General features: G+C 38.8%; 1 protein-coding gene and 1 long non-coding RNA gene across 2 annotated transcripts in view; one reads left to right on the top strand and one right to left on the bottom strand.

Annotated features, from left to right (window-relative positions):
* Positions 1-26,802, bottom strand: part of lama4 (laminin subunit alpha 4) — a 111,971-nt gene that overhangs the window by 800 nt on the left and 84,369 nt on the right. The window contains exons 23-37 of the mRNA XM_062979900.1: positions 26,562-26,733; positions 19,756-19,887; positions 17,707-17,849; positions 17,446-17,584; positions 15,102-15,236; positions 13,691-13,824; positions 11,377-11,541; positions 9,698-9,851; positions 8,449-8,636; positions 8,068-8,257; positions 6,665-6,820; positions 5,323-5,482; positions 3,410-3,540; positions 1,825-1,918; positions 991-1,110 (exon numbers count right to left, since the gene is read on the bottom strand). Of these exons, the coding sequence (XP_062835970.1) occupies positions 991-1,110; positions 1,825-1,918; positions 3,410-3,540; positions 5,323-5,482; positions 6,665-6,820; positions 8,068-8,257; positions 8,449-8,636; positions 9,698-9,851; positions 11,377-11,541; positions 13,691-13,824; positions 15,102-15,236; positions 17,446-17,584; positions 17,707-17,849; positions 19,756-19,887; positions 26,562-26,733 (2,213 nt within the window). The remainder of the gene's footprint in view (positions 1-990; positions 1,111-1,824; positions 1,919-3,409; positions 3,541-5,322; positions 5,483-6,664; positions 6,821-8,067; positions 8,258-8,448; positions 8,637-9,697; positions 9,852-11,376; positions 11,542-13,690; positions 13,825-15,101; positions 15,237-17,445; positions 17,585-17,706; positions 17,850-19,755; positions 19,888-26,561; positions 26,734-26,802) is intronic.
* On the top strand, positions 11,537-13,437 carry LOC134298746 (uncharacterized). The gene is made up of 2 exons (XR_010005836.1): positions 11,537-12,523; positions 12,944-13,437. It is a non-coding gene; the product is annotated as an uncharacterized LOC134298746 (long non-coding RNA).

Raw genomic sequence — 26,802 nt, 5'->3', positions numbered from 1 at the left:
TCAGAACCGGCCCGAGGTAATGAAAAAGGTTTGCAAAAATTTTTTTGCGCCCCCCCCCCCTGCGTGTGGGAGGCATGGGCGTGTGATGCAAGGGGCGTGGCCTCACAACACGGGGGTGTGGCCAGACCTGGCCCCACCTCCCATGCTGCACACCCTGACCCCGCCTCCTGTGTCACACTGCCACGCCTCCTGCGGTGCGGGAGGCGGGGCCAGGGTGTGTGGCGTGGGAGGCGGGGCCAAACATGGCCCCGCCTCCTGCGCCACATGCCCTGGCCCAGCCGGCCTGGCCTAGCCAGGCTGCAGTGGGAAAGTCCTTCCTGGCCGTGGCGCACCTGGTCCCTGCCTCCTGCGCTCCACGCCTTGGCCCCGCCTCCCGTGCTCTGTGCCTTGGCCCCGCCTCTCGTGCTGCGTGGGAGGCGGGGCTGGGGTGTGGGAGGCAGGACCAGGTCTGGCCCTGCCTCCCCGGGGCTCGATAGCGCCCCTGGGAACATGGCGCCCAATGCGGGGGCATGGTCGGCTTCCCGCGTTGGGCCAGGCCTGGTTCCAGTGCAGTGGAACTTTCTGTATGATGCTGGCTGCAAATCAAGTATCGGAAGGTTTCTCAGATTTTGGTGGGGGCCCTCTCTTGATTCAGATTATATAGATTTGTTCTGGAATTACCACTTTGACTCTTAATCATTGTTTTTTATAAGATGTTAAAAAACCACTTGCAAAACAACTGCCAAAGAAAACTTCTCATGAATGAATCATTTAAAATTATTTTGTCGTTTTTATTGATAATTAATACATATGTTTGAACTCAGCGTGACCATTCAGAATCAGACAAATATATTTAACCCCTTTTATAGGGGAACATATGTGTCAGATACCAAAAGGATTCCAGCTTTTACAGAGATATGTCTCTTTGTGTATACGTACATGTATTTTTGTGCATTATTATATCTTAGAAAAGGAAATATTTAAATATCTAAAAGTAATGATAAATTTCACCTGGTACTCCTCCAACAAAGACAGGCTCCCTATGGTCAGTTGCTTTGGGATTTAATGGTCCAACTACATGATTCACCTCAGAGTCTACATCCAGTTGCACCACATTGGCGTCTCTGATCACTGTCATGCAAAGAACAAGTGAAAAATGAGGGCCATGAACGTTCTCTCTGATTTCACAAATACACCTGAAAACCCTTGCTAAAAATTAGATTCCTTCCCCATGACCCGGACCTATCCTCCCATAGTGTTTGGCCTGATTTAATGTTAAACTTTCTAGCAAGCTGTACATCAGTAGCAGAACACATGATTTGTTATGAAAAGCTCCATCTAGATGATACCAGCTCCTAGAAGAGCTAGGAGAGCTGACGAGTATCAAATCCCTGCTCTTTCAAGGAGGCAATGTTAAATAAACTAGGTGGAAGCCCATATAGGAATTCCATATAATTTATAGCTGACAAACATAGCTATATTTCAACAATGTATACACTTGCTGATTAAGACATTGTCCTGGATGATGGATAATTAATTGCATGATTCCATTTTTAGCAGAAGCTTCAAACTTTAAAAAGTAGCTACCTCCAACATGTGGTTTCTTATATTACTATGCAAAACAAACATTTGTTTGAATATATTTCATTTTCTTTTCTCTTCAGTGAAGCACTATAAAGAGCAAAACATTTGAGTCATTGCCATTCTATTTTGGAGGGACAGAAGACTGCTTGATCTTCCCATGCCTTTTTAATGCCTTTATAATGCTACATGTCACTCTATACCTGAACTGACCTGGACTAGAGGAAGAAACCATCATTAATAGTACTTCCATTGTTTACTCACCTGCAATCCTGTGCCATTGGCCATCACAGAGATTCTGCTTTGGTATAACAGAAGTTGAAAATTCCTTGATTCCATTGTTGAGCTTTACAATTACCTGGTAAAACCATTTAATATACATTTAACTGTTAGTTTTAGTTGAAAACAAAAACTAAACTTCCTATGCTATTTGATAAGTTAATAAAGGTTTAGTTTAATTATTTAGATTTTTTCCTTAATCTTAATTTCAAGTAAGTAACTACAATTGTTTGGAACAGATTCAGCTTGCAGAACTCTGGCAGTTTTAATCAGTGAAATAAAGTGAAACTAAAAAGTTTGATGGTTTTATAAAAACAATTTTAGAAATGTACAAGTACATGAGAACAGAAAATTTCAGTTTGCAGAATTTGGAAGAGTTAATTACATAAGTAGATTTTTCTGCTCTGAGTTTTTCTTTCCCATTGTCAACTTTCCCATGAATGGAAAACTGGATTTATAGATAACTATAACAGCCTAATTAAAAAATCAACCTTTATTGAAAGTAGGGTCAATATTATTTTTTACAAACTGCAGATGAAAAGGTGAGCCAGAGAATTAATGCCTCTCTTTTTCATCTGCAGTTTGTGAAATTTTGGACCAGGAACTCTCAGAACTCACTTTTAGGTCATATAATTTATTGGGCCAAATACCGTGTTTCCCCGAAAATAAGACAGTGTCTTATATTAATTTTTGACCCCAAAGATGCTCTAGGTCTTATTTTCAGGGGATGTCTAATTTTTCCATGAAGAAGAACTCACATATATTCTTGAACAAAAAAATGAACATTTATTATATAATGTACAGTGGTTGTCATCACAAATCAGCATAACTAAACAAACTGTGAATCCTATCAAGAATTTCTTGTTACTACCATTATTTCCATGTACAACACTCTATGGTACGGACATTTACTGATCCTGCATGCTCCGGTGTTGTATTTGGTGGGCATGCTTCCAAACAAAAACTTTGCTAGGTCTTACTTTTGAGGGATGCCTTATATTTAGCAATTCAGCAAAACTTCTACTAGGTCTTATTTTCTGGGGATGTCTTATTTTAGGGGAAACAGGGTAGTGGTAGCATTTTTTTAAAATGCAAACCCATTTCAATTGGTTATCAATAACACTTTGACTGGTATATTACATTGTGAAAGTTTTAGAAAAAGTGTCCTTTCCATCATAAAATCTTGCTGCTATCCATTTGTTTGTGAAGTCTTTTTTTCCCTTGCTGACATTATTCAAGAATACTTGCAAGCATGTATGTGCAGATGTACAGAGTATTGATATTTTGGGGGCACACCATAAAATGTGAAGAAAAGTTATCTAACCTGTAGCAGTTACATGTTTCTAAAGCTTTGATAAGGTAGAGGGCAAAAATTTCAGTATTCTTTCAATTGATGCTTGATACACTTATTGAAAAGCAACAACTGCTGCATAGTTTGCCTTTTATGATTAAATGAGGTTGCTTCAGAAATTAGAACCTGTTCATATTAAGAGTGAAAAATAGCACAGTATTCAATTGGGAAAGGCACATATATTGAAATATAAAGGGAACAATTAATCCTTTCTCATACCTGTCCTTCTTTCATGTGTATGTTCAGGAACTCTCTGTTGACACTGTGTGCATGCATTAGGATACCTGAACTACTTCGAGGACGGATTTCAAAAATGACTTCAAATTTCATGCCCAAACTGAATGATTCATCTGTTGGGAAGATCATGATAAGTTACAGAATGTTCCTTTTGCATTAAGATTAATTACAAAATTAGTGAAAATTGTAATATTGGGTTTGAATTCTGTATTTTTTATTTTGGAACTATGGATTTTTTAAATTTTAGTAACTAAGAATTGACTATTCTTTGGCATGATACTCTGCAATTTTGATTGTATATTTTGTTTTAGTTTCCATTGTATAGCATCCACTGTATTTGCCTTGGTTTCCATTGTATACCAGACTCTATCGCTATTTGAACATGATAATTTTGTGATATGCTATATTCCATGCTAATACATTCTTTAGACAAGTAAGTCAGGAGGATGCGATTTTATTCAGCCCCAACTCCACAGATGGCTTTATTGTATAATCCATTGCATAAGCACAGTAACATTCAAAATGATGTTCATTGTCCCTCTGACAAAGCAAATGGCAATGGCATTGTGTTAATTCTATAAGCAACTTGTCACTCAGATGCTGGACTGCACTTTCATCATCCTGTACTTCTGGCTATGGTGGCCAAAAATGAAGGGTGCTCTAATGCAACCACAAGTGTAAGAATGTAGTTGTTACTGTCACAGTAGCAGCTATATGGAGAAGATGAAGGAGTTTATGCAACATAGTGTTCCGTCAAGAGACCAGGAGGCACTGACATAGGTTTAGTATAAAAAATATTTGAAGATGACTCTTCAGTTATCTCTCCAATACTTTCGGATGAAAGAAGTGGATGAAATTTCATAAAATTCAAAATGACCGTAACAGATTAGAGAGCTGGGCCAAAACTAACAAAATGATTTTCAACAAGGACAAATGTAAGATACTCCTCTTAAGCAGAAAAAATGAAATGCAAAGATACAGGATGGGTGATGCCTGGCTCAACAACTGTCCATGTGAAAAAGATCTTGGAGTTTTCGTTGACAACAAGTTGAACACGAGCCAACAGTGTGATGCAGCAGCTAAAAAAGCCAATGGGATTTTGGGCTGCATCAAAAGGAATATAGTGTCTAGATCAAGGGAAGTCATGGTGCCTTTGTATTCTGCTTTGGTTAGACCTCACCTGGAATACTGTGTCCAGTTCTGGGCACCACAGTTTAAAAGAGATATTGCCAAGCTGGAAGGTGTCCAGAGGAGGGCAATTAAAATGAACAAAGGTCTGGAGACCATGCCCTATGAGTGTCTTTAAGAACTGAGTATGTTTAGCCTGCAGAAGAGAAGGTTGAGAGGAGACATGACAGCCATGTACAAATATGTGAAAGGGTGTCACAAGAGAAGGTTGAGAGGAAAAATGACAGCTATGTATAAATATGTGAAAGGGTGTCACAAGGAAGAGGGAGCAAGCTTGTTTTCTGCTGCCTTTGAAACTAGGGCTCAGAGCAATGGGTTCAAATTACAGGAAAGGAGATTCCACCTGAACATTAGGAAAACTTTCTTACTGTACAAGCTGTTCAACCATGGAGGTCTCTGCCTAGAAGTGTGGTGGACGCTCTTTCCTTGGAAGTTTTTAAACAGAGGCTGGATGGCCATCTGTCAGGGATACTTTGTGTTTTCCTGCATGGCAGGGGGTTGGACTGGATGGCCCGTGTGGTCTCTTCCAACTCTATTATTCTATGATTCACTAGATGATTGCATCGAATTATTGCCATAGTTTGTAAGCCACCCTGAGTCCCCCTTCGGGGGTGAGAAGGGCGGGGGTATAAGTACAGTAAATAAATAAATATACTGGCATCAGCATGATGAAACAATCTTAATAATAGTAATTAGTGGTGTATTACCAAGAATAATATATCCCCCTTCAGTTGAAAAATATGTTCCTTCCTCTGATGGTCCTTCAAAACAAGGTGTCACACTAAATGTTTGTGAAGGAGACATGGCTGGCCTTCCATTGAGCTGTAAGCTGCCAAGACAACCGCTGAAACTGTAGACTGAGTTGATCTGAAAAAACATAATGGAGACAAGTAAAATAGCTTTATAAGGAAAGGAAAACATTAATTGTTTCTTCAATTTGATTTAGGCATATCATGATTCATAAATTTGATAGACATTTCACTTGAGCAAAAGAAAGGAAGACTAAAAAGGATATTCTACATTTGAATTTGTCAGTAATTTCTGATTGGAGCTAGCCTGGTATAGTAGTTTGAGCATTGGACTCTGAAAACAGAATTCAAATCCCTGCTTGGGCATGGAAACCTACTAGGTGATCTTGTGTCTTTACTCAATTTCTATGCATTTGTCTATGCAGTCGAAAATGGAGAGGGATGAACTGCTTCTCTGGGCCATACAAGAATCAACCCCTAATTCTCTGGATGGCTTGGAGAAGCAATCCAATATTGTTGGGAATACTCAAACCTCCCTCTACAGAGTGGGTGCTACTGGCTTCTAAATTGCCTTACAGACTGCAGAATAGTCTGCCCAATCTGAGTTGATTAATTTGGGTCCATCTTGAAAAAAGTCAAAGTCTTATAAAAAGTTGAAGGCTCTTTCCAATCTGCTGCATCACAAACATCATCTAGTAATGCTGATACTACATATGCAGTGCTGGTTGCCATAGACCGTGTGGAATGAGGCCACACATTCTGTGGTTGAGGAACTTTTGCCAAATTGTAGCATAAGAATATGTAAGTCTTCAACCTTCTTGCAATTTGTACTTTGGAGGCTTTATTTTCTATTGTTTTTGGATTAAAGGAAATAAATAGAACCTCTATTCACCAGACTGCTCTAGTCCTCTATAACATACGTAGGTCCTTATTGCTCTTCTTACATCCAGTGTATGCCTATTTCTTTCCTATGCATATGTTTGCTTAGGATAAAAGCTTGGAAATTTATAGACTGATATTAATATAACCCTTTGTTCAGCCTACATTTAGGTAGAAAAGTTGGATCAAGAGTAAGTGTTAACATGTTTTGATCCCACATGCACAAACTTGGATGTATTGATAAAGCAGCCAACTCTTAACATTCTTCTAGTAAAAGTGACAGCCTCTAGAAATACTACTTCAAAAGGCAACATTTTTTATGGACTCAAACATTGGCCTGACTCAGCTGTAGTGGATTACTCCTCCAGGCCATCCAGGGAACATATTTGTTCATTCATTATTATGGAAAATTATTTTTTACCTGAATATTCTTGGCAGCCTTTCCAGGAGCCACACCTCCTATGTAAAAAGGACTAGAGACATGCCATGTGTTATCAAATGAAGGAAGACTGTCTTCTAGCACTCGGAGACCATCAATTACCAACCGACCAGTGTTTTTTTCCCGGACAAACATTACCTTAAGAAAAGTCAATACATTAGGTTAAATAGAATAGGAAAAAAGGCAGTTGTGCAGCATACTGATTATAATAAAAAATTCTTGGACTTATTTTGCACTTCTGGTAATTTGTCATTTGCCCAATAAAATATAAAAGGTAGAGAATCAGTATTTAAAACGTTACATTTCATAAAACAATAGAATAGGAATGGAAAAAAGTTCTGCATAATGGTAACTGGGATTTTTTCTTCTTTTCTTACTGATAACATTCATATAAAGTGAAAATCCAATTGGGATTTTAAAAATCATGTCAGAAGTGACTTGAGAACATACTGCAAGTCGCTTCTGATGTGAGAGAAATAGCCGTCTACAAATCGAGACAAGTCACTTCTGATGTGAGAGAATCGGCCACCTTCAAAGACGTTGCACAGGGGACACCCAGTTGTCTTATCATCCTGCGGGGAGGCTTCTCTCATGTCCCCACAAGCTAGAGCTGACAGACAGGAGCTCACCCCATCTCGCAGATTCAAACCGGCAGCCTTTATTTTATCCATTTTAATCTTATTCATTATGCAATGCTTTTGACACTAAATATCAGCATCCCAGCCTTCAGTTCAGTAGTTCAGCCAGTACAAGAGTTTAACCCGTTAGGCCACCTCAGCTCCTGTGCTCCAATTGGGATGAGATTGTTCTTAACCACAGAATCAGTTCTTCAGACAACTGTAGCTGACTCAATAAACAATGTTTATTTGAAAACACCATTGTTTACATCTGGCATAATCACATGTGATTAGGCAACATATTTTCCCCTAAACTGGGTTTACAGGTGTATATTAGATATGTATATTATACAGTAGAGTCTCACTTATCAAAGCCTCGCTTATCCAAGCTTCTGGATTATCCAAGCCATTTTTGTAGTCAATGTTTTCAATATATCATGATATTTTGGTGCTAAATTTGTAAATACAGTAATTACAACATAACATTAATGTGTATTGAACTACTTTTTCTGTCAAATTTGTTGTATAACATGAAGTTTTTGGTGCTTAATTTGTAAAATCATCACCTAATTTGATGTTTAATAGGCTTTTCCTTAATCCCTCCTTATTATCCAAGATATTCACTTATCCAAGCTTCTGCCGGCTCTTTTAGTTTGGATAAGTGAGACTCTACTGTATATTATGTTGGGAAATTTTATTACAGATTGGTCTACAAAATTAGATGCTATATTGGTTGCAACAGCAGTTTCTATCTCTCAGCCAACTTACATTGTGCCATTGGTCATCATTGTACTTCTCTTGAGTTCTAATTCTTAATTTTTGATTTCCACTGTTAAACATAAAAATTAGACGGCCATGTGCAATAAAAAAAGCCATGAAATGTTCCTCCATTTGATCAGAGACATAGAAAATCATGCCATGGGATGAATGAGTCTTCAAGGTAATGGAGAACTGAGATCTGTCAAATATTAAAAAACAATAAGTAAAAGGAAATTACTGAACAAGTGCCCTCTAAAAAGTGAAGAAGAAAAATGCCTGAGTTGTGTCAAAGGTTTGATAGCTTAATTTATATTCTTTTAGACTGGTAAAATGGAAATAGCATTAGAAATATTATAAGCATATCAGTCTAGCAGTATTAGTTCACTCTACCTTTCATTGAAATCCTTTGGTAAGTAATCATATTCTTGCCGGCTATTTGCTGTTCCTCCAAACAGATACATATGTTCAATTGCTTTGGGGTTATTAGGTAAGTGACAGTGTGGGGCCTGCTGAACTCTCCGTTCTTGATCTGTTTTTTTAATGCTTGATGGAAACAGTGAAGAGTCTTCTTTACCAACCTTCATACAAAGAAACACACAAGTATTTTTTAAAAATCACTAAAATTCTCTAATTATTTCCCATCATTACAGTTTTTCTGATCTGTAAAATTCAGGTTTCTTCACTTGAACCACTTGACAAACATCTTTGGGAGAACATGCATGGTAATAGTTAATATTTAATGTTTAATTTAATGTATGTTTACAAGATATAATGACATTTAAATTTATATATTTATATTTAGTATTTTAAATGAAATTGTTATTTATTATACAGTGCTTGTGACCTCTAGTGAATTGAGAAGCAATACATATATGCTTTAAATAATAAATTTCATTCCATCTCACCAGTTATGGAATACCCTCCCCTAAGAGGTCACTCTGGTGTTATATACTCTCTCTCTCTCTCTCTCTCTCTCTCTCTCTCTCTCTCTCTCTCTCTCTATATATATATATATATATATATATATATGATTGCTATCCTTCACCTTTAGTTTTGTCACATTTTTGCATCGTAACATGAAGCCTGCTTTAGCATGCTTTAGCATGGGTTGCTTTTAATCTATTCCCATTTTAACTAATTTGAGTTTTTGGATTTTATTTCACATTGTCCTGAATGCTGTTAGGTATAGGCTGTCTGAAAACGACTTAGAATAATTGAATGCAAATTTTTTTGAAATGCTTGTTATTGCTAAAATGATCATCCTAATCTATATTATATAGCAGTTAGTCCAGTTTAATTTATGTGAAACAGTATACTGTGATTGTTATATTACTGAATTTTAAAAACCCATTATTAATAATGAGGACAACTTTTAATTAGCCTGGAAGAGAGAAGTGTTTTGTAGGAGATTTTTAGTTTGTTTGAATGAGGGAGGTTCTGGAAATAATAACTTCCTTTATTTTCAGTTAATAAAATTTGAATCCAAACAACATATGCTTGTTTTTTTTCTAAATCAACTGTTTTCTGTTCTTGAAAAGGCTTGTGTACAATCAAGAAAAACATGACATTCCCAAAGAACAACAACAGAAATGTGAGGTGTAGTTGCTGTTTGAGTGGCTAGCCAGGCGGTGATGCTAACCCTTTTACTGTGGCTTCCTTTGGATCTGGCAGAATTTTTCCTTTTCTTATGGAAAAGGGCAGCTGGGGGAGTTTCAACGGGACATCCATAAAGGGATGCTTGTATTTTCTCAGGGTACCGCTGGAAGTCTTCCACCTCAACATCTCGATCCAATCTATTTAAAGAAAGGGGAAAAAGGGATAATCTTGTCACTTTAGCTACCAATTTTGTTTTTGTACATAGAAAGATTATTTCTTCAACTAATCTGCCACTGAAACAATTAAAATTGTCCTGTTTATAAGCTCTGCATGTTCATGGAACCAATCCACGGAGAAACATAGTTTTTGCCTTTGCGCTGTCATTCAGGAGTGCAGCCAACTTCTGCTAAATCAATAAAATCAATATTTTATTGATTTTTGTCATGAAGAAGCATGTTTTTATTAAGGTTTGCAGGTTTCTTTCCTGGTATAAGGGACATAAAATAAAATTATGAAAGGAATAACCTACATTGTGCGGAATCTGCCAAATATTACTTTAACTGTACCTCTATTCTTTATTATCCTGCTCAATATTTTTAACCATGCTATAAATACTGAAAATCAGAAATAATCTGAAAAGGCAATTTAGCAAATTGTTTAAGACCAATAAAGCCTTGCTATATGAGCACAGTCAAAGTATAACCTCAAAAGATGTAATCCCAGATATTAATACTAACTGAAATGCAAATTGAACTATGGAAATCACAAAATACTGCTACCCAATGTTACTGCTAATATTTTACCCAGCATGTTATCTAAAATTAATCAGAAGCATCTCTTATACAACAAACGTGCTACCATTTTCTGTACTTGTGTCCTTTACTTCACAAAGTTGGGGAAAAAAAGCTGGGCAGTTGCTAAAACTTTCCATTTCAAAATTAGTTCACTAATTTTTAAACTCAACTGGAATAGATGCACTGAATATGTGGATCTTTTATAAATGTTGATTTACCAAGGGCCAATTAATTCAACTCTTAACACTAGTAGTTAGGGCAAGCAGTTAAATTAATGTTATTATTTACTTGGTTCTTTCTGTAATCCTTGGTGCAAATGCATCATGTATAGGACAGATTTAGCCTAATCCTATTAACAGAACAATCCATTTATCTACTCAGAAATAAAGATGCATTGTTTCCAGTAGGTATTATTCCCAAGTAATCTCTATCTTCAGTTCCTTCCTACATTTCATTTACTGGGACATTTTGACTGCTTCCAATGAATAATATGCTGCATGGCAATAGGGCCAACAGTTAGATATGGGGTGGGTCTCCTGTAATTTTAATCCTTACCTGCCTCCTCTAGCTCTCTACTAAAGGATGCAGTAGTTTTCTTGTTAGGAGATAACTGCAGCTGAAAGTTTACATTCATTTGAAAATTCAGATAGAGGTCACGGGAGCCTCATCTTACATCCAAACTGGCAACCTTATTTGACAATTTATAAATGCACCATACAGCTTTCTTTGTTTTCCTTCCAAATTAATTACTGTCAAATTAAAATTTCCCCATCCAGAAGGAGAATAAAGAGATGATGCTCAGCACAAGTCAGCAGGACCCTTCTAACACTCTACAATTCTATGATTAATGAAAGAACCAAGAGAAAAAAAGGCAAAAATGTATTCTATTCATTGGTTAATATATAAAACACAAGCTAAAATGACTTACCTTGCAAAATAGGCATTGCTTATACAACCAGTGAAGTTGGCAAATTCACTACTGATGGGAAAGCCTCCAAAGAAGAATTTTTTGGTGCTTGCTGGCTTTTCCTCAATTCTGTTTTCCCCAGAATTGTCTTTGCTCTGCTTTTGTTCATCTACTAAAAGGTCAAGCCTGTAGACAGAAATAATCCTTTTTACTGTTGGTGCTAGAATGTCATCTTGTACACACACTCATATTAGAAATATAGCTGTTTTCAAGTTGTTGAACAACTCACTAGGTGGCACCATTGTACATGTTGGAGAAAGTAATATTGCAAGCCAACTACGTGCTTCTGGCAGTACTGAGGTCACTCACACACAACCTATCCACTGCTGGGCTAAAATCAATGAAGTGATAATAGTATCATAGACTACCAGGCACCAGGCTGCACTTACTGGATGGAGTCATATCTAATTTGCCATTTGCCATCTCAGTGCTACTTCTGCTTTTGTACCCCTCATGATTGGGTTGCTAGTGTGCTATATATACCCTGTTTCCCCAAAAATAAGACATCCCCGAAAAATAAGACCTAGTAGAAGTTTTGCTGAATTGCTAAATATAAGGCCTCCACCGAAAGTAAGACCTAGCAAAGTTTTTGTTTGGAAGCATGCCCAGCGCCTGCCAAACAGAACACCAGAGCTTGCAGGATTGGTAAATGTACATACCAGTTGTACATGGAAATAATGGTAGTAACAAGAAATTCTTGATAGGATTCAGTTTGTCTGGTTATGTTGGTTTGTGATGACAACTACTGTACAGTATATAATAAATGTTTATTTTTTGTTCAACAATAAATGTGAATTCTTCTTCATGGAAAAATAAGACATCCCCTGAAAATAAGACCTAGTGCATCTTTGGGAGCAAAAATTAATATAAGACACTGTCTTATTTTCGGGGAAACACGGTATGTGTTATGATTGAGCCTCATGGCTCTGCTTCTGGCAGACGTGGACGTAAGACTCCTCGAGAGTCAGATACTCTCGAGGAGCGAGAAAGAAAGAGGCTGCGAGATATCTTTGCAGAACCATCTGACGAAGAGTCTTTTAAGGGGTTCACGGAGAGAATGGAGGAAGAGCTGGTTAGCTCGGAAGAGGATGAGATGGATTGGACTCGGGTAAGGGAGGAGTTGGGTGCCACTGGCAATAATGGGATGGAAGATGAATGGGGACCTTCAGGATTAGACCCATGGACAAGCTGGAGGGATGGGACGGGATCCACAGCTGGGGATGCTGTGGGGCGTAGTCAGAGGTGTTCCAGCTCTGATGAGGAAAGTGATGAGGAAACGCCCGGGTTAAGGAGGGCAGCTGATAGTGATGAGGAATTGTAACTGGCATAAAATGAGGCTTGGGAGCAATTGCAAATTGCGTTGGGCAAGGTAATCTGGACGAACGCTTGGGATCTGTGTGGGACGCTTTCCTGAAGACTGGTGTGTTTTCGTGTGCTGATACGTAAGTTGTTTTGGAATTTGGGTTCAGACGGCGGGAGGAATTGTGTGGGCTTTTGTTTGTGCAAAACCTCTGCTTAATCTCAATAGCTTTGACCTTCCGTCGTCTTCTTGACGGACGCCATCTGCTACTCTGGATTTACGGACTGAAAACTGACTACGGGCTCGCTTTCTCCTATTGAACTTGGAAAACTGCAAACGTCTGATTCTGCCTCTCGACCTACGGAACGAACTGGGACTACGCTACTGCTTCAATCCTTGGCTGCTGAGTTTGTATTGGAAATTTGCCTTGCTGTGTGAAGGAGTGACTCCTAGTTACTCAAAACATAGTGCTGGCAGCAGAGAGGCATCTGCTGCCAATTAGTTGCATTCTTTTGAACTCTTTGTTTCCCAGCTTCTGTTTGTTTATCCCCAGGCTGAAGCAAGCTGTTTTGATTTTACCCGGATTAAACTCCGGTTTAATCCGGTTTATCTTTTGAACGTTTTTCTTGCCCCTTTTTGTTTTTAAAGGCTAAAGTTGCCTTGCCCTTGTCTTTTACGGGCATTTTGAGTTCTGTAAATCCAATAAACTCTGTTATCTTTGATCTTGTGGCGTTCTGTCCTTGACAGTATGTGTACACACACACGCATACATACATCTATATAGATAATATACTCTACCATCTTTATATGGTAAATCTATATATCTGGCTGAGATTGTGTGTTTTTACCAATTTGGGGAAAGACAAGAAAAAACATACTTTTCCACATTGGCTCTGGAAAAAGTATGGTATTTGATGTCCCAAGTTAAAGAATGAACTACAAATGCATTAGAATTCAAATATTGCACAGATTTACCTTTCTCGCGAGACGTATGTAATGACAAAGTGGGCTTTCCCATCATTATAGGATCTGTCTGCTGTTTGAACTTTGATACCTTGTGCATTTAAAACAACAGCTCCCTTATCCATGGAAATGGAGAACACATCTGACTGAAACATAAAGAAAAAACATATTAACCACTTTGAGTCTCCTGCAGGAGAGATAAAGCGGGGTGGTAATAATAATAATAATAATAATAATAATAATAATAATAATATCATCCAATGGCACTGGGATAATCTCTAGTGAAAATTCTTGCAATAGTTTTGGCCATTTTCTAATGAGCTGAGTAAGTATACTGAGTGAGAATCAAAAAGAGGCATTCGTCTACTCAAGTCTACACTGGTTTTTGGAAGTTGCCTTGAGCTCCAGTCTGGGAGAAAGACAGCATGCAAACCATCATAATCACATATTTAATACTGATTTAAATGTAAACCAAATGGGATTAGTATTGTGGGAAAGGGAGTGAATTATTTCTTCTTGCTGAAAATCTCCATACTCTATGCACTCTTGGTCTTGGAGGAGACGTTTCCTCTTATTGTTAAAAGTAATGCTTAGATATCAAAAGCAGCTCAAGACTGATAAGACACAAAATAGCAATATCACATATCTCACTCACATCCCCATACCTGACACTGAAACAAACCCCACACTCCATGCCCCCCATTTTGAAATGCCAATACAATTGAGAAAACAACAAATAAAATTCCTAATTGTTCTGTCCTATCATTCTGTACTCATTCTAGTGCTAACATTATAGCAGTCAGTTTGGCCATCACAAGGTGAACCTCCACCTGATAATTGGACTTTTCACTTATTATATGCTGAATTCAAAATGTAGGAAACAATTTCCATTTCTGGAGACATTTTGATCATTCTGGATATCCAGTTATCCCATTTAGGTGATACATACTCAAGAGAGCTGTTTTGAGACTCAACAGATTCATATATCATGACTCTTACAATATATATTTCAAATCCACATGTGGCTGTAACCACAACTATGAAGAAAAGACAGACAGGAGTTATAACATATGCTTTATCTTGCAACTAATATGGAATTCAGGCATATTGTAACATGAGGAACATAACATAATAAACTTCATTAAGGGACTTTTCCTTCAAATCTTGCATATTTGTAAGCCTATCCTAGACTGAGAAGAAACAACACAAAAGCTGAGGCAATACACTTTTCCACTCTTGGCTTTTGAAAAGAAAATAGAAACCAAATCTTTTCAGGCTTACATATAGGAACTACCATAGCACGCTTCTAAGGCATTAGCAATTCGCCAAACTTCAAAATATAATTAAAAAAAATCAATTTGTGTTTTTATCCCACATTGCTTTAAAATAAATGAGTTTTCTAAAATTAGAAAAACGTATTTACTCCTTCAGTAGAATAGAACAGCAATCCATTTGGCTGTAAAGTTCGGAAATTAAAGCCTCCTTCGAATGCATGAAAGGCAATTTTCTGGCTTGATGCGATGTAGCTTTCTCCATTGAAATATGCTTTGCGGGACATCTGTTCAAAAGGGGAAAATGATATACAGATATCAATAAGAAAAATAAGAAAGTAAATGCAAAGAGAGAATGCTCAGGGCTCAAGCAGTTATAATCCAGAAAATCTAACAATCCCTGTGGTTATTATTTTATTTATTTATTTACAGCATTTCTACCCTACCTTTCTCACCGGAGGGGACTAAAGGCGGCTTACAAAACTGACAAAATTCAATGCATTGTGAATACTAAAAGGTACTGTGGGATATGCATGTTGTGTGTTTTTTTTCGCATTAACACAATCTCTATGGCCAAACTGATATTTAGGGCAACTCTGTTCAGCTTTGCAGCTTTATAGTGATGCACAATAATAAAATCACGCTACCACAAATAACATTCAATCCCAATTTTTGTATACAAATTGCATAAGGTGTAAAATTCTCTCAGAGGCTGGAGCTAGAAAGTCTTACGGTGTTAAGGACCTCAGGCTACATGAAATCCTATGAAATGTCCCTCTGCCCCATATTGTAGACATTCTGGACTTTCCTTTCTTCTTGCGTATGCAGCATTTGCTGTGCAGTTGATTAACTGCCAATGTTGTCTTAGTGCATGGACATGTTGGGCAGTTGACCGGGGCCCCATGGGCATAGGGGCCCCATGTTAATCTATGCACAGACCAGAATTTAATACTGATTTTCTAATCACCTGCCTTAACATTCAAATCTCCTAATAGAAGGAGAAATTTACAACTTGTAGTGGAGAGTTGGCATGTCTGCATTCACAAGAGAAATGTTAATGTTTTTATTTCCTGCAATGTTATGGAAGCTGAATATTCTAATGGATTCATGAGAGAACGGCTGGGGACAACAGTTGCTGTCCCTGTGCATTTCTATTATTGGAAGCAGAGCCTCCGCTGTTTGTGCCCCAATAATTCTATTTGTGTGGTGAAGGGTTAGAGGAAGTATAATAAAGTGAAGTGAGGAAAAAGGAACTGTTGACGTATTACATGGTACCAATGAATATATGTTAATTTTATCAGTATTTTACATTTGTTTTCCTGTGAGGGTTGTGTAGGCAGGGTCCAGTGCTTTGCCCTAGGGCCTATAATGCTGTTAAGAAAGACATCTTGCCTGCAAGATGTTTCTAACTGAAAGGTTTTGTTAGATTGTAGGGTTCATTGAAGCTCAGCTCTTTGCTATAAAGTTATAACAAAGGTGATGCCATTTTTGTGTTCTAGTTTAGCTTTCCCTATGTGCCAGCTAGCTTTTTAAGCAAGATGATCCATTGCCAGTAATGAGAATTTCACTGCAGGTTTTAAAAAATATAATTTAAAGTGAGTTCTATAAGATTGAAATTATATTAAAACTAACTTTGCCCAGCCACGTGTTGCTGTGGCTTATGGGAATAGCAGTGAATAGCCTTGCAGTCTCAAAGTCTGGCCGTTTTCTGGAGTAGCTGGAGCTTTTTGTTGTATGAATGTAGAGGCATGGATGAGGGGTTGTGCTGCCAAGTTTAGTGTTTCTGGGATGTGTAGTTTTGTTGTTTTGTCCTAGGCCGAAATTTCATTACCCTTTTATATATATAGATTGCTTTCATATTTATGCTAAATTTTGGTTCTTTGTGTTGTCACTGCCTCTCCTTTTCACAGGTATAAGGCCAAACAGCATTTTTCATAGTAGCTCTCAAGCAACTGAAAGCTACATTTATCTGGCATCTACCAATCCCCATGGGTGCTGATTCGCTGAGAGTCTATTGTATTAGCTCTTATTTCCTTTAGCGAACAATATTTGTAGAGAGAAAGAATCTTTTGGAGAAAATTACCATTTTCTGTTCCCTAAAGTGACAGAAAAGCAAAACAACTCCAACTCCTAGTTTTATTTATTACTATGTAGATTTAGCACAAAAATTGAGAAATAACCTAGCACAGTGTGGTCCAACCTTTAGTTACCCAAGGGCCAATTAAACTTTAGTATAGGAATGTGAGGGCCAGAGACATTCCAGAAAGAAAGCGAATTAGATAACTAAGACTGAATTACATAATAAAAATATTTTTCCAGTAAGAAGAACAAGGGCCAACAAAAATGAATTGGTAGGCTGTATGCAGCCTGCAGGCCGTGGGTTGGACCACAATGACCTAGCATATATAGGGAGCATGTTAGAAAATACACTTCTAGGATACTAAAAAGCAATAAACAGAAGATGTATTTGTGGTTTCAGAACAATACAGTACTTACAAGTGATTCTTCCGGACAGCCATAACCAATTCCCAGAGTTCCTGGCTCTTCCAACAAGTTGAAGTCCTTCTTTTGGAACTGGAAACCTTTCATGCAGCCCCTAAAACCGATACTGACAGCCAAGTGGGAATTGACACCACTGTAATGACATAACATTCATTTAGGATGAAAAGGGTAGCTGATGACCTGATATTAGATACATTCATAAGCATAACAATAAGTATAAACAGTACAGTGATTGTATTGTGATTATAAACCAACCTAGATTTTAAAACCTCAACGGGAGCCCCTCCTATATAGACATCAGTAAATGGCATGCTTTTCTTTTCATTTTGCATGCTTTTTATGTGTCTCCTGTCCACTACCAAAATCATTTTCTTGGAATTATGGTATATAACAGATATCTGAAATGGAAAAAAGGCAAGTTAGAAGCTGGAATTTACAACTGTATACATACAATGCTATATAAACAAGAGCATTGTGGTCTTTTAAAACAGTGTAATTGTACTTGTAAAAGGTAGATGTACTGTCAGAAAACCTCAGTCTATGAGGACACTTTGTCACTGATTTTAAGGATTATTTTAAGGGGAAAAAGTAATATAAAAGGAAGAGCTGAAATAAAGACAGTTGTACTTGGATGCAACCAGAAATTCTAGTCCATTAATAGAGGCTTCTTAGCACACATATATGTAATATTTCACAATAGCAGTGGTTCCCAACCTGTGGTCCATGGACCACCAGTGGTCCGCAAGAACTAAATATGGTCTGCAGCCTCACCATTGCTACACTGTTGCAACGAGTGTGACTGGTCTTGTGAAACCCTCTTATAGTGCCAAGGCTTATTAAATATGGTTTTCTGTGGGTGTACAGATGGCGATAACTGAATGGCACATGTTCTGATTCTGAAACTAGAGCTGATGTGGTCTATCCAATGCAGTTTTCTGAATCAGCACCCCAAATAACCAAACGGAATCTAAAGTTGACCAAACACTGATTCATAATCCTTTGGGTACTAATGTTGGAGAGTGGTCCCTGGTCAAAGAAGTCTCTGGTCAAAAAAAGGTTGGGAACTACTGCACTATAGTGATGTGTACTACCAAAAAACACTTTTCTTCTCTTCCACTCAAAGAAAGAAAGAAAAACAGATAGATAGATAGATAGATAGATAGATAGATAGATAGATAGATAGATAGATGGATAAAGAATTGATTTCATGTCTGGTCCAGATGGGTATACACCATATGTTTCATGGCACCTTGAAACTTAATGTTCCTTGAAATGAGGAAGAAACCTCCAAAGCTTAGTTTCATACAACATCACAGCAGTTGCTGCAATCACTGCTGCGGTCCAAGCAAGGGAGGGAGACTGGGCTGTTTGGTGGAATATGAAGGGGCCTTTATATTCATGATATCAGCAGGAGTAAAATAGAAATTCTTCATTTGAAATTTGATCTGAAGATATGATGGTACATCTTTGCAAATTCTCTCTCAGCCCATGCATATTCTTGTTCTGTGTTTTCAAGTCATTTCTAATTTATGGCAACCCTATCACAGGGTTTTTTTGGGGGGAGGATTTGTTTGCTCTCCCACTGAGGCTGGGAGAGTATGACTTGCTCAAGGTCACAAGCACCCACGAAAAAAACTGAAATTCACTATTATAAAATTTCCAAGTTAAGCTAGAAGGCAAGTTGAGTAGAATTCAGGACAAAATAATCTCACAATACAATGATTAAATAGATGAATGACAAAGCTGTAGATAATCTGCTAATCCTTAATTTTTTTAGTTTAAAAACAAGAATGTTCTAGAAATAATAATGATAATTTCTACCCCACTTTATCTCTCTGAAAAGAGACTGAAAATGTTTAACAATAAAAGCAGTACAATATATAATTTTTTTATACAACTGTTAAAATAGAAATATTATAAATACTTAATAAAAACTATTAAACTATGAAACAAATATATGTTGCATTATTCTAACATTTCCTTTTAAAGATGAGTACTGCAAATGATTACTACTAATATTAATATTACTATTGATCACCGAAGTAGTAAAAATACTTTTTTTTTCTCAGTATAGAAACAAACAGTGATGGTTTCATTGCAAGCATCCCTGTTCGTTGCTACTTGTCACCAATATTAAGAGATAATACAAGACTGGAAAATAGGGTTATTATGACTGAATTAATATAACATATCTTCTTAATTTTAAATCTGTGTGCTGAATCATTTATTTTTTCAATTTATATCATGCTTTTTATATCCAGCTTAAAAAAGGATATAATTTTGTAACAATGTACCGCTATATACCTCATGGAATTTTGCATCATTGATCAGAGCTTTCTTTGTAGAATCTTCCAAAATTACAGGGCCATTGCTGAAGCCAAAATCATACTGCAGATATAAGTAGCCATTTTGCATTTCTAGGCTGAAGAACATACTCTGGAAAACATAAAATAATTGTAACATAAAACATAAAATAATTTTCATAGAATCATAGAATAGTAGAGTTGGAAGAGACCTCATGGGCCATCCAGTCCAACCCCCTGCCAAGAAGCAGGAAATCGCATCCAAAGCACTCCCGACAGATGGCCATCCAGTCTCTGCTTCAAAGAGACTGGATGGCCAAAGAAGGAGCTCCACAACACTCTGGGGCAGAGAGTTCCACTGCCAAACAGTTCTCACAGTGAGGAAGTTCTTCCTGATGTTCAGGTGGAATCTCCTTTCCTGTAGTTTGAAGCCATTGTTCCGCGTCCTAGTCTGCAGGGCAGCAGAAAACAAGCTTGCTCCCTCCTCCCTATGACTTCCCCTCACATATTTATACATAGCTATCATGTCTCCTCTCAGCCTTCTCTTCTGCAGGCTAAACATGCCTGCCTAAACATGCCTAAACAAGAGGAGCATTTTGGCTTCCTTGACCATGGTCTACTCTTCCAAGAGGATGGACTACTGGCAAGCGATGGGGTGCATCTCACACAAGTAGGAAAACATCTTTTTGCACACAGACTCACAAACCTCATCAGGCGCACTTTAAACTAAATCCACTGGGGGAGGGGAACAACAGCCTGGCGAACACTATATTACCCACGACCACAGGGAACCGCCGTAAGGCTAAACGGAGGGCTGCACAAACACAGCAAGGACCAAGTACAGAGAGCACAATAATCCCAAATAAACAGTTCGAGGGGAGGTCACAGGGGCTTACATGTCTTTACACTAATGCTCAGAGCATGGGAAATAAGCAAGACGAACTCCAACTCCTAGCACAGCACCACACATACGATGTCATAGGCATCACTGAAACCTGGTGGGATGACTCCCATCACTGGAATTTAACCATTGAGGGCTATAACCTCTTTCACATAAATAGAACAAAGGGGAGAGGAGGGGGAGTAGCTTTATATGTCAAAAACAGTTACGTTGCAGAAGAAATGCAAGACTGTAATCCGGGAAACCAGCTTGAAAGCATCTGGATAAGAATCAAGGGAACCGGGACTCAAAAAGATCTTGTCGTGGGTGTCTACTACAGACCTCCGAGTCAGGATGAAGGACTTGATGAAGCCTTCTGTCAACAGCTGACCAAACAGGCACAAAGAAGAGATATAGTAGTCATGGGCGATTTCAATTATCCCGATATCTGCTGGAAAACAAACTCAGCCAAGAGTACAAAGTCCAACAAATTCCTCACTTGCCTTGCAGATAATTTTATGGTCCAGAAGGTAGAAGAGGCAACAAGGGGATCAGCAACTCTTGATCTAATCTTAACAAATGTGGAAGACCTGATCAATACAGTTGAAGTGGTTGGATCCTTAGGGGCAAGTGACCATGTGCTCCTGCAGTTTGCAATACAAAGGAATGCTGAAACTAAGACAAGTCAAACACGCATTCTGGACTTTAAGAGAGCTGACTTCCAAAAAATGAAGGAATTACTGAGCGGCATTCCATGGACGCCGATATTAAAAAACAAGGGAGTTAAGGATGGATGGGAGTTTTTCAAAAGTGAAATACTCAAGGCGCAAATGCAAACAGTGCCAACAAAGAAGAAAAATAAGACAAGTGCAAAGAAGCCAGAATGGATGTCCAAAGAACTTCTAACTGAGCTAAAGCTCAAAAGTGACATGCACAAGAAGTGGAAAAGGGGAGAAATCACCAAAGAAGAATTCAAACGTATAGCCAACTCCTGTAGGGAAAAGGTTCGCAAGGCTAAAGCGCAAAATGAGCTCAGGCTTGCCAGGGACATAAAAAACAACAAAAAAGGTTTTTTTGCTTATGTTGGTAGAAAAAGGAAGAAAAAGGAGGCGATAGGGCCACTGCAAGGAGTAGATGGGGTGATGGTGACAGGGGATAGGGAAAAGGCAGAACTGCTTAATGCCTTCTTTGCCTCGGTCTTCTCACAAAAAGAAAGCCATCTTCAACCTCAGCAACATGGAATGGACGAAGGATTGGGGGAAATCCAACCCCAAATAGGGAAACAAGTTGTCCAGGAACACCTGGCCACTCTAAACGAATTCAAGTCCCCAGGGCCAGATCAGCTACATCCAAGAGTATTGAAGGAACTAGCGGAAGTTATTTCAGAACCACTGGCAATCATCTTCGAGAGTTCTTGGAGAACAGGAGAAGTCCCAGCAGATTGGAGGAGGGCGAATGTGGTCCCTATCTTCAAGAAGGGAAAAAAGAACGACCCAAACAATTACCGTCCGGTCAGCCTCACATCAATACCAGGCAAGATTCTGGAAAAGATCATTAAGGAAGTGGTCTGCAAACACTTAGAAACAAATGCGGTCATTGCTAATAGTCAACACGGATTTACCAAAAACAAGTCATGCCAGACTAATCTGATCTCTTTTTTCGATAGAGTTACGAGTTGGGTCGATACAGGGAATGCCGTGGATGTAGCATATCTAGATTTCAGTAAGGCCTTCGACAAAGTCCCCCACGACCTTCTGGCAAACAAACTAGTAAAATGTGGGCTAGACAAAACTACGGTTAGGTGGATCTGTAATTGGCTAAGCGAACGAACCCAAAGGGTGCTTACCAATGCGTCGTCTTCATCATGGAAAGAAGTGACAAGTGGAGTGCCGCAGGGCTCCGTCCTGGGCCCGGTTCTGTTCAACATCTTTATTAACGACTTAGACGAAGGGTTAGAAGGCACGATCATCAAGTTTGCAGATGACACCAAACTCGGAGGGATAGCTAACACTCCAGAAGACAGGAGCAGAATTCAAAACGATCTTGACAGACTAGAGAGATGGGCCGAAACTAACAAAATGAAGTTCAACAGGGACAAATGCAAGATACTTCACTTCGGCAGAAAAAATGGAAATCAAAGATACAGAATGGGGGACGCCTGGCTTGACAGCAGTGTGTGCGAAAAAGATCTTGGAGTCCTCGTGGACAACAAGTTAAACATGAGCCTACAATGTGATGCGGCAGCTAAAAAAGCCAATGGGATTTTGGCCTGCATCAATAGGGGAATAACGTCTAGATCCAGGGAAGTCATGCTCCCCCTCTATTCTGCCTTGGTCAGACCACACCTGGAATACTGTGTCCAGTTTTGGGCACCGCAGATGAAGGGAGATGCTGACAAGCTGGAAAGCGTCCAGAGGAGGGCAACTAAAATGATTAAGGGTCTGGAGAACAAGCCCTATGAGGAGAGGCTTAAAGAGCTGGGCATGTTTAGCCTGCAGAAGAGAAGGCTGAGAGGAGACATGATAGCCATGTACAAATATGTGAGGGGAAGTCATAGGGAGGAGGGAGCAAGCTTATTTTCTGCTGCCCTGCAGACTAGGACACGGAACAATGGCTTCAAACTACAGGAAAGGAGATTCCACCTGAACATCAGGAAGAACTTCCTCACTGTGAGGGCTGTTCGGCAGTGGAACTCTCTCCCCCGGGCCGTGGTGGAGGCTCCTTCTTTGGAGGCTTTTAAGCAGAGGCTGGATGGCCATCTGTCGGGGGTGCTTTGAATGCGATTTCCTGCTTCTTAGCGGGGGGGTTGGACTAGATGGCCCTTGAGGTCTCTTCCAACTCTACTATTCTATGATTCTATGATTCTTTAAGCCACTCCTCATAGGGCTTGTTCTCCAGACCCTTGATCATTTTAGTTGCCCTCCTCTGGACACATTCCAGCTTGTCAATATCTCCCTTCAACTGCGGTGCCCAGAATTGGACACGGTATTCCAGGTGTGGTCTGACCAAGGCAGAATAGAGGAAGAGCATGACTTCCCTGGATCTAGACACTATACTCCTATCGATGCAGGCCAAAATCCCATTGGCTTTTTTAGCAGCCGCATCACATTGTTGGCTCATGCTTAACTTGTTGTCCACAAGGACTCCAAGATCTTTTTCACATGTACTGTTATCGAGCCAGGAGTCCCCCATTCTGTATCTTTGCATTCCATTTTTTCTGCCGAAGTGGAGTATCTTGCATTTGTCCCTGTTGAACTTGATTTTCGCCACTGCCTATATCTCAGGCCTGTCTTGTGGGAAAAAGGGAGAGGGCCTTTTCTGCTGTGGCCCCCTGACTGTGGAATTCACTGCCCATTGAGATTAGGCAGGGCCCCACTTTGCTAGCCTTTAAGAAAGATTTAAAAACATGGCTCTTCCGGTGTGCCTTTGGAGAGTAACTGTCATATCTTTCTTTGGTTATTCCCTTGGGATATCTATCCTCTAGACTGTTCCACTATTTTATGTCCCTGCTCCCCGTGGTTTTATTCATATGTCTTTCTCACCGAGTTTTAACTTAGTGTTCATGTGGCCTGCCCTGATTTTTATTGCTTTTTCTGAATTTTGGGTTGTAATGTATGTTATTATTATTTATTGTATTGTTAAATTGTGTTATGATATGTTGTTCATATGTTGTGCCACCCTCTCTTTTAGCCCAGTTACTTCTGGGTTTTATAGCGTGTGTAGAAGGGCCCAGAGAGGCAGGAAAAGGAATAAAGCAACACCATGGAGAGCTCTAAGTGATGCTGGCTTCAATCTACACTCCCATCTACACTGGAAATGCAGGAAATGTTGTGGTATTTTTTAATAAACAATCCCTCTTTACTACTAAGAGGACAAGATGCCCTGGCCCTGGCCCTGGCCCTTGGGGTTTTGTAGGTTTTTACTTTATTATTGTGATTTTTGTTTATATTAGTTTTTCAAGCTGCAATGAGATGACTTTTCCTTTAAATGTGAAACACAAATATCTTCAATTAAATCAATCAGTATTTTAGAACTTTTACAATTATTTATAACCTTTCATCAAGTAAATTAGGCTATTGATTGTCAGTCTGAAATTTCAAGGTAGAAGATAAGCACAAGTAGAGTTCATGCATTTCTCCCCCCTTCCTTTGCAGATAGCTAAAATTTTCAGATTCAGCTCTCTAGCACTACATGGGACTGCATGGGGCTGCCGCAGAATAGAACTGAGGGAGATGAAAGGTGAAGACTCCCAATGTCCCTTTTTCAGCTTTTGAAGACTCTTGCCAGTCCCTTGCCAGTGTATTACCAATGAAGCCCCTGAAGCCCCCAGAAGTTTCCTAAACTTCTATCAGTCAAATCCTGGCTAAAATGATGACTAGAAATAAGGTAACACCACTTCCAGCCACAGTTTTGCCCGGGGTATATCTGAAGAAGTATGTTTGGGTGCTGTTGGGAATGGATGTGAGCCATGAAGAAGGGCTTAGAGAAAACTAGTTTCTTAACTTCTGTTCAATGGCCTGCCCTTGTACTACCCATTGTCTGTTTTTGTTCTTAAGCAAGGGTGGGCAATCTCAACAGGCCCAGAAGACAATTGCACCATTTTGCAAAATTGAAATTCAGTGGCCAAAACAATTAGAAGCCCACACTTTCAGACATAATTTCCACCAGAATACTTCATTTGGAGGAAAAGTCCAAGAGGTGTGATCTATAAGATATGCTAGCCCAAATAAGCACAGTGTTGATGTTGTTGCTGGGTGCCTTCAAGTCATTTTGACTAGGGAAACACTATAATGGAGATTTCTTGAAAAGGTTTGTTCAAGCCTTTGCTTTCTGAAGTTGAGAGTTGGATTTAAGGATGTAGAATGAGGATCTCGGACGAATGGAATTAATTATATATACGTTTTTAAGGTTTTATAATGTGTTTTAACCATGTTATTAATAGATCTGTTATTGTTTTGTTTTTATGATTGTATTTTGGGCATTAGATTTTGCCAATTTTTGTAAGCCGCCCTGAGTCCCCTCGGGTGAGAAGGGCGGGATATAAATGTTGTAAATAATAAATAAATAAATAAATAAATAAGAGTATGATTTGCCTAAGGTCACTCAGTGGGTTTCATTGCCTGAACCCTGGTCTCCCAGAATAACCAACCAATGCATCACAATGGCTCTCACGTTTATATTACACTTAAAGAACTGTAAGAATGGGAATCTGGTTTGTTGTTGGTAGTGATGCCATTTGCTGTGGATATAAAAAAATAATTGTGTTAGGCCTGATAATAGAATGTAATATCTTGCTTTTATATATGGGAGTTGAAGCTAGAAATCATCCTGGACAATTGAGACAGAACCTAGAGAGGTGGTGGCCTAATAATGAGCTTTTCTGTGGTAGTAGTGGTGATTTCAAGCTGCAGGATTCAACTTCCAGATAACAAGCAAAATATTCATCATTGAAATCTAACAGTAGCCTGGGTGCAATCTAATAGTAGTAACCCTGAGTGCATCTACACTGTAGAATTAATGCAATTTGACAACACTTTAACTGTTATGGCTCAATGTTATGAAATCATGGGATGAAGTTTTACAAAGTCTTTAGCCTTCTTTGCCAATGAGTACTTGGAGCCTCTCTAAACTACAATTCCCAGGGTTCCAAAGCATTGAGCCATGGCTGTTAAAGTGGTGTCCAACTGCATTATTTCTGCAGTGTAGATGCAGCCCATGGCTGGAATTTCCCGTGCCCAGGAAGAGGTGGGCATGCTTGAGCTATTTTATCATTTTATTGAATCCTCCCAAGTATATTCAAATATACAACCAGTGGTTATTTTCCTCAGAACCATAATGTAAATAATTTTAATTATAATTTTCTTTATGCCTTTAAATCATCTATTAATTAAACAAGAAAATTAAGATTTTTCCTTTTTTTAACTTACCCCATTAACCATCAGGAGGAGAAGTCCATTGTCGGTTGGTGATCGAACTTCTATATCAAAACGTGTCACTAAGCCAAACTTCCCTCTTCTCTCAATGTTCCTCACCAAAGCATAGCCAGAGCCATCAAAGAAATAGTTTACAGCTCGGCTCTGTGTAAAGGCCAGCTTATCCCTACCAAGAAGAAAGGATACAAAGAAAAATTGGAATGGTAACTCAGAAGGCAAACTTGTTTTGTGCTGT

This window comes from Anolis carolinensis, chromosome 1 (assembly GCF_035594765.1).
Source record: "Anolis carolinensis isolate JA03-04 chromosome 1, rAnoCar3.1.pri, whole genome shotgun sequence".
Classification (NCBI taxonomy): domain Eukaryota; kingdom Metazoa; phylum Chordata; class Lepidosauria; order Squamata; family Dactyloidae; genus Anolis; species Anolis carolinensis.
The sequence above is the reverse complement of the archived record's forward strand: the minus strand, read 5'-3'. Positions and strand labels throughout refer to the sequence as shown.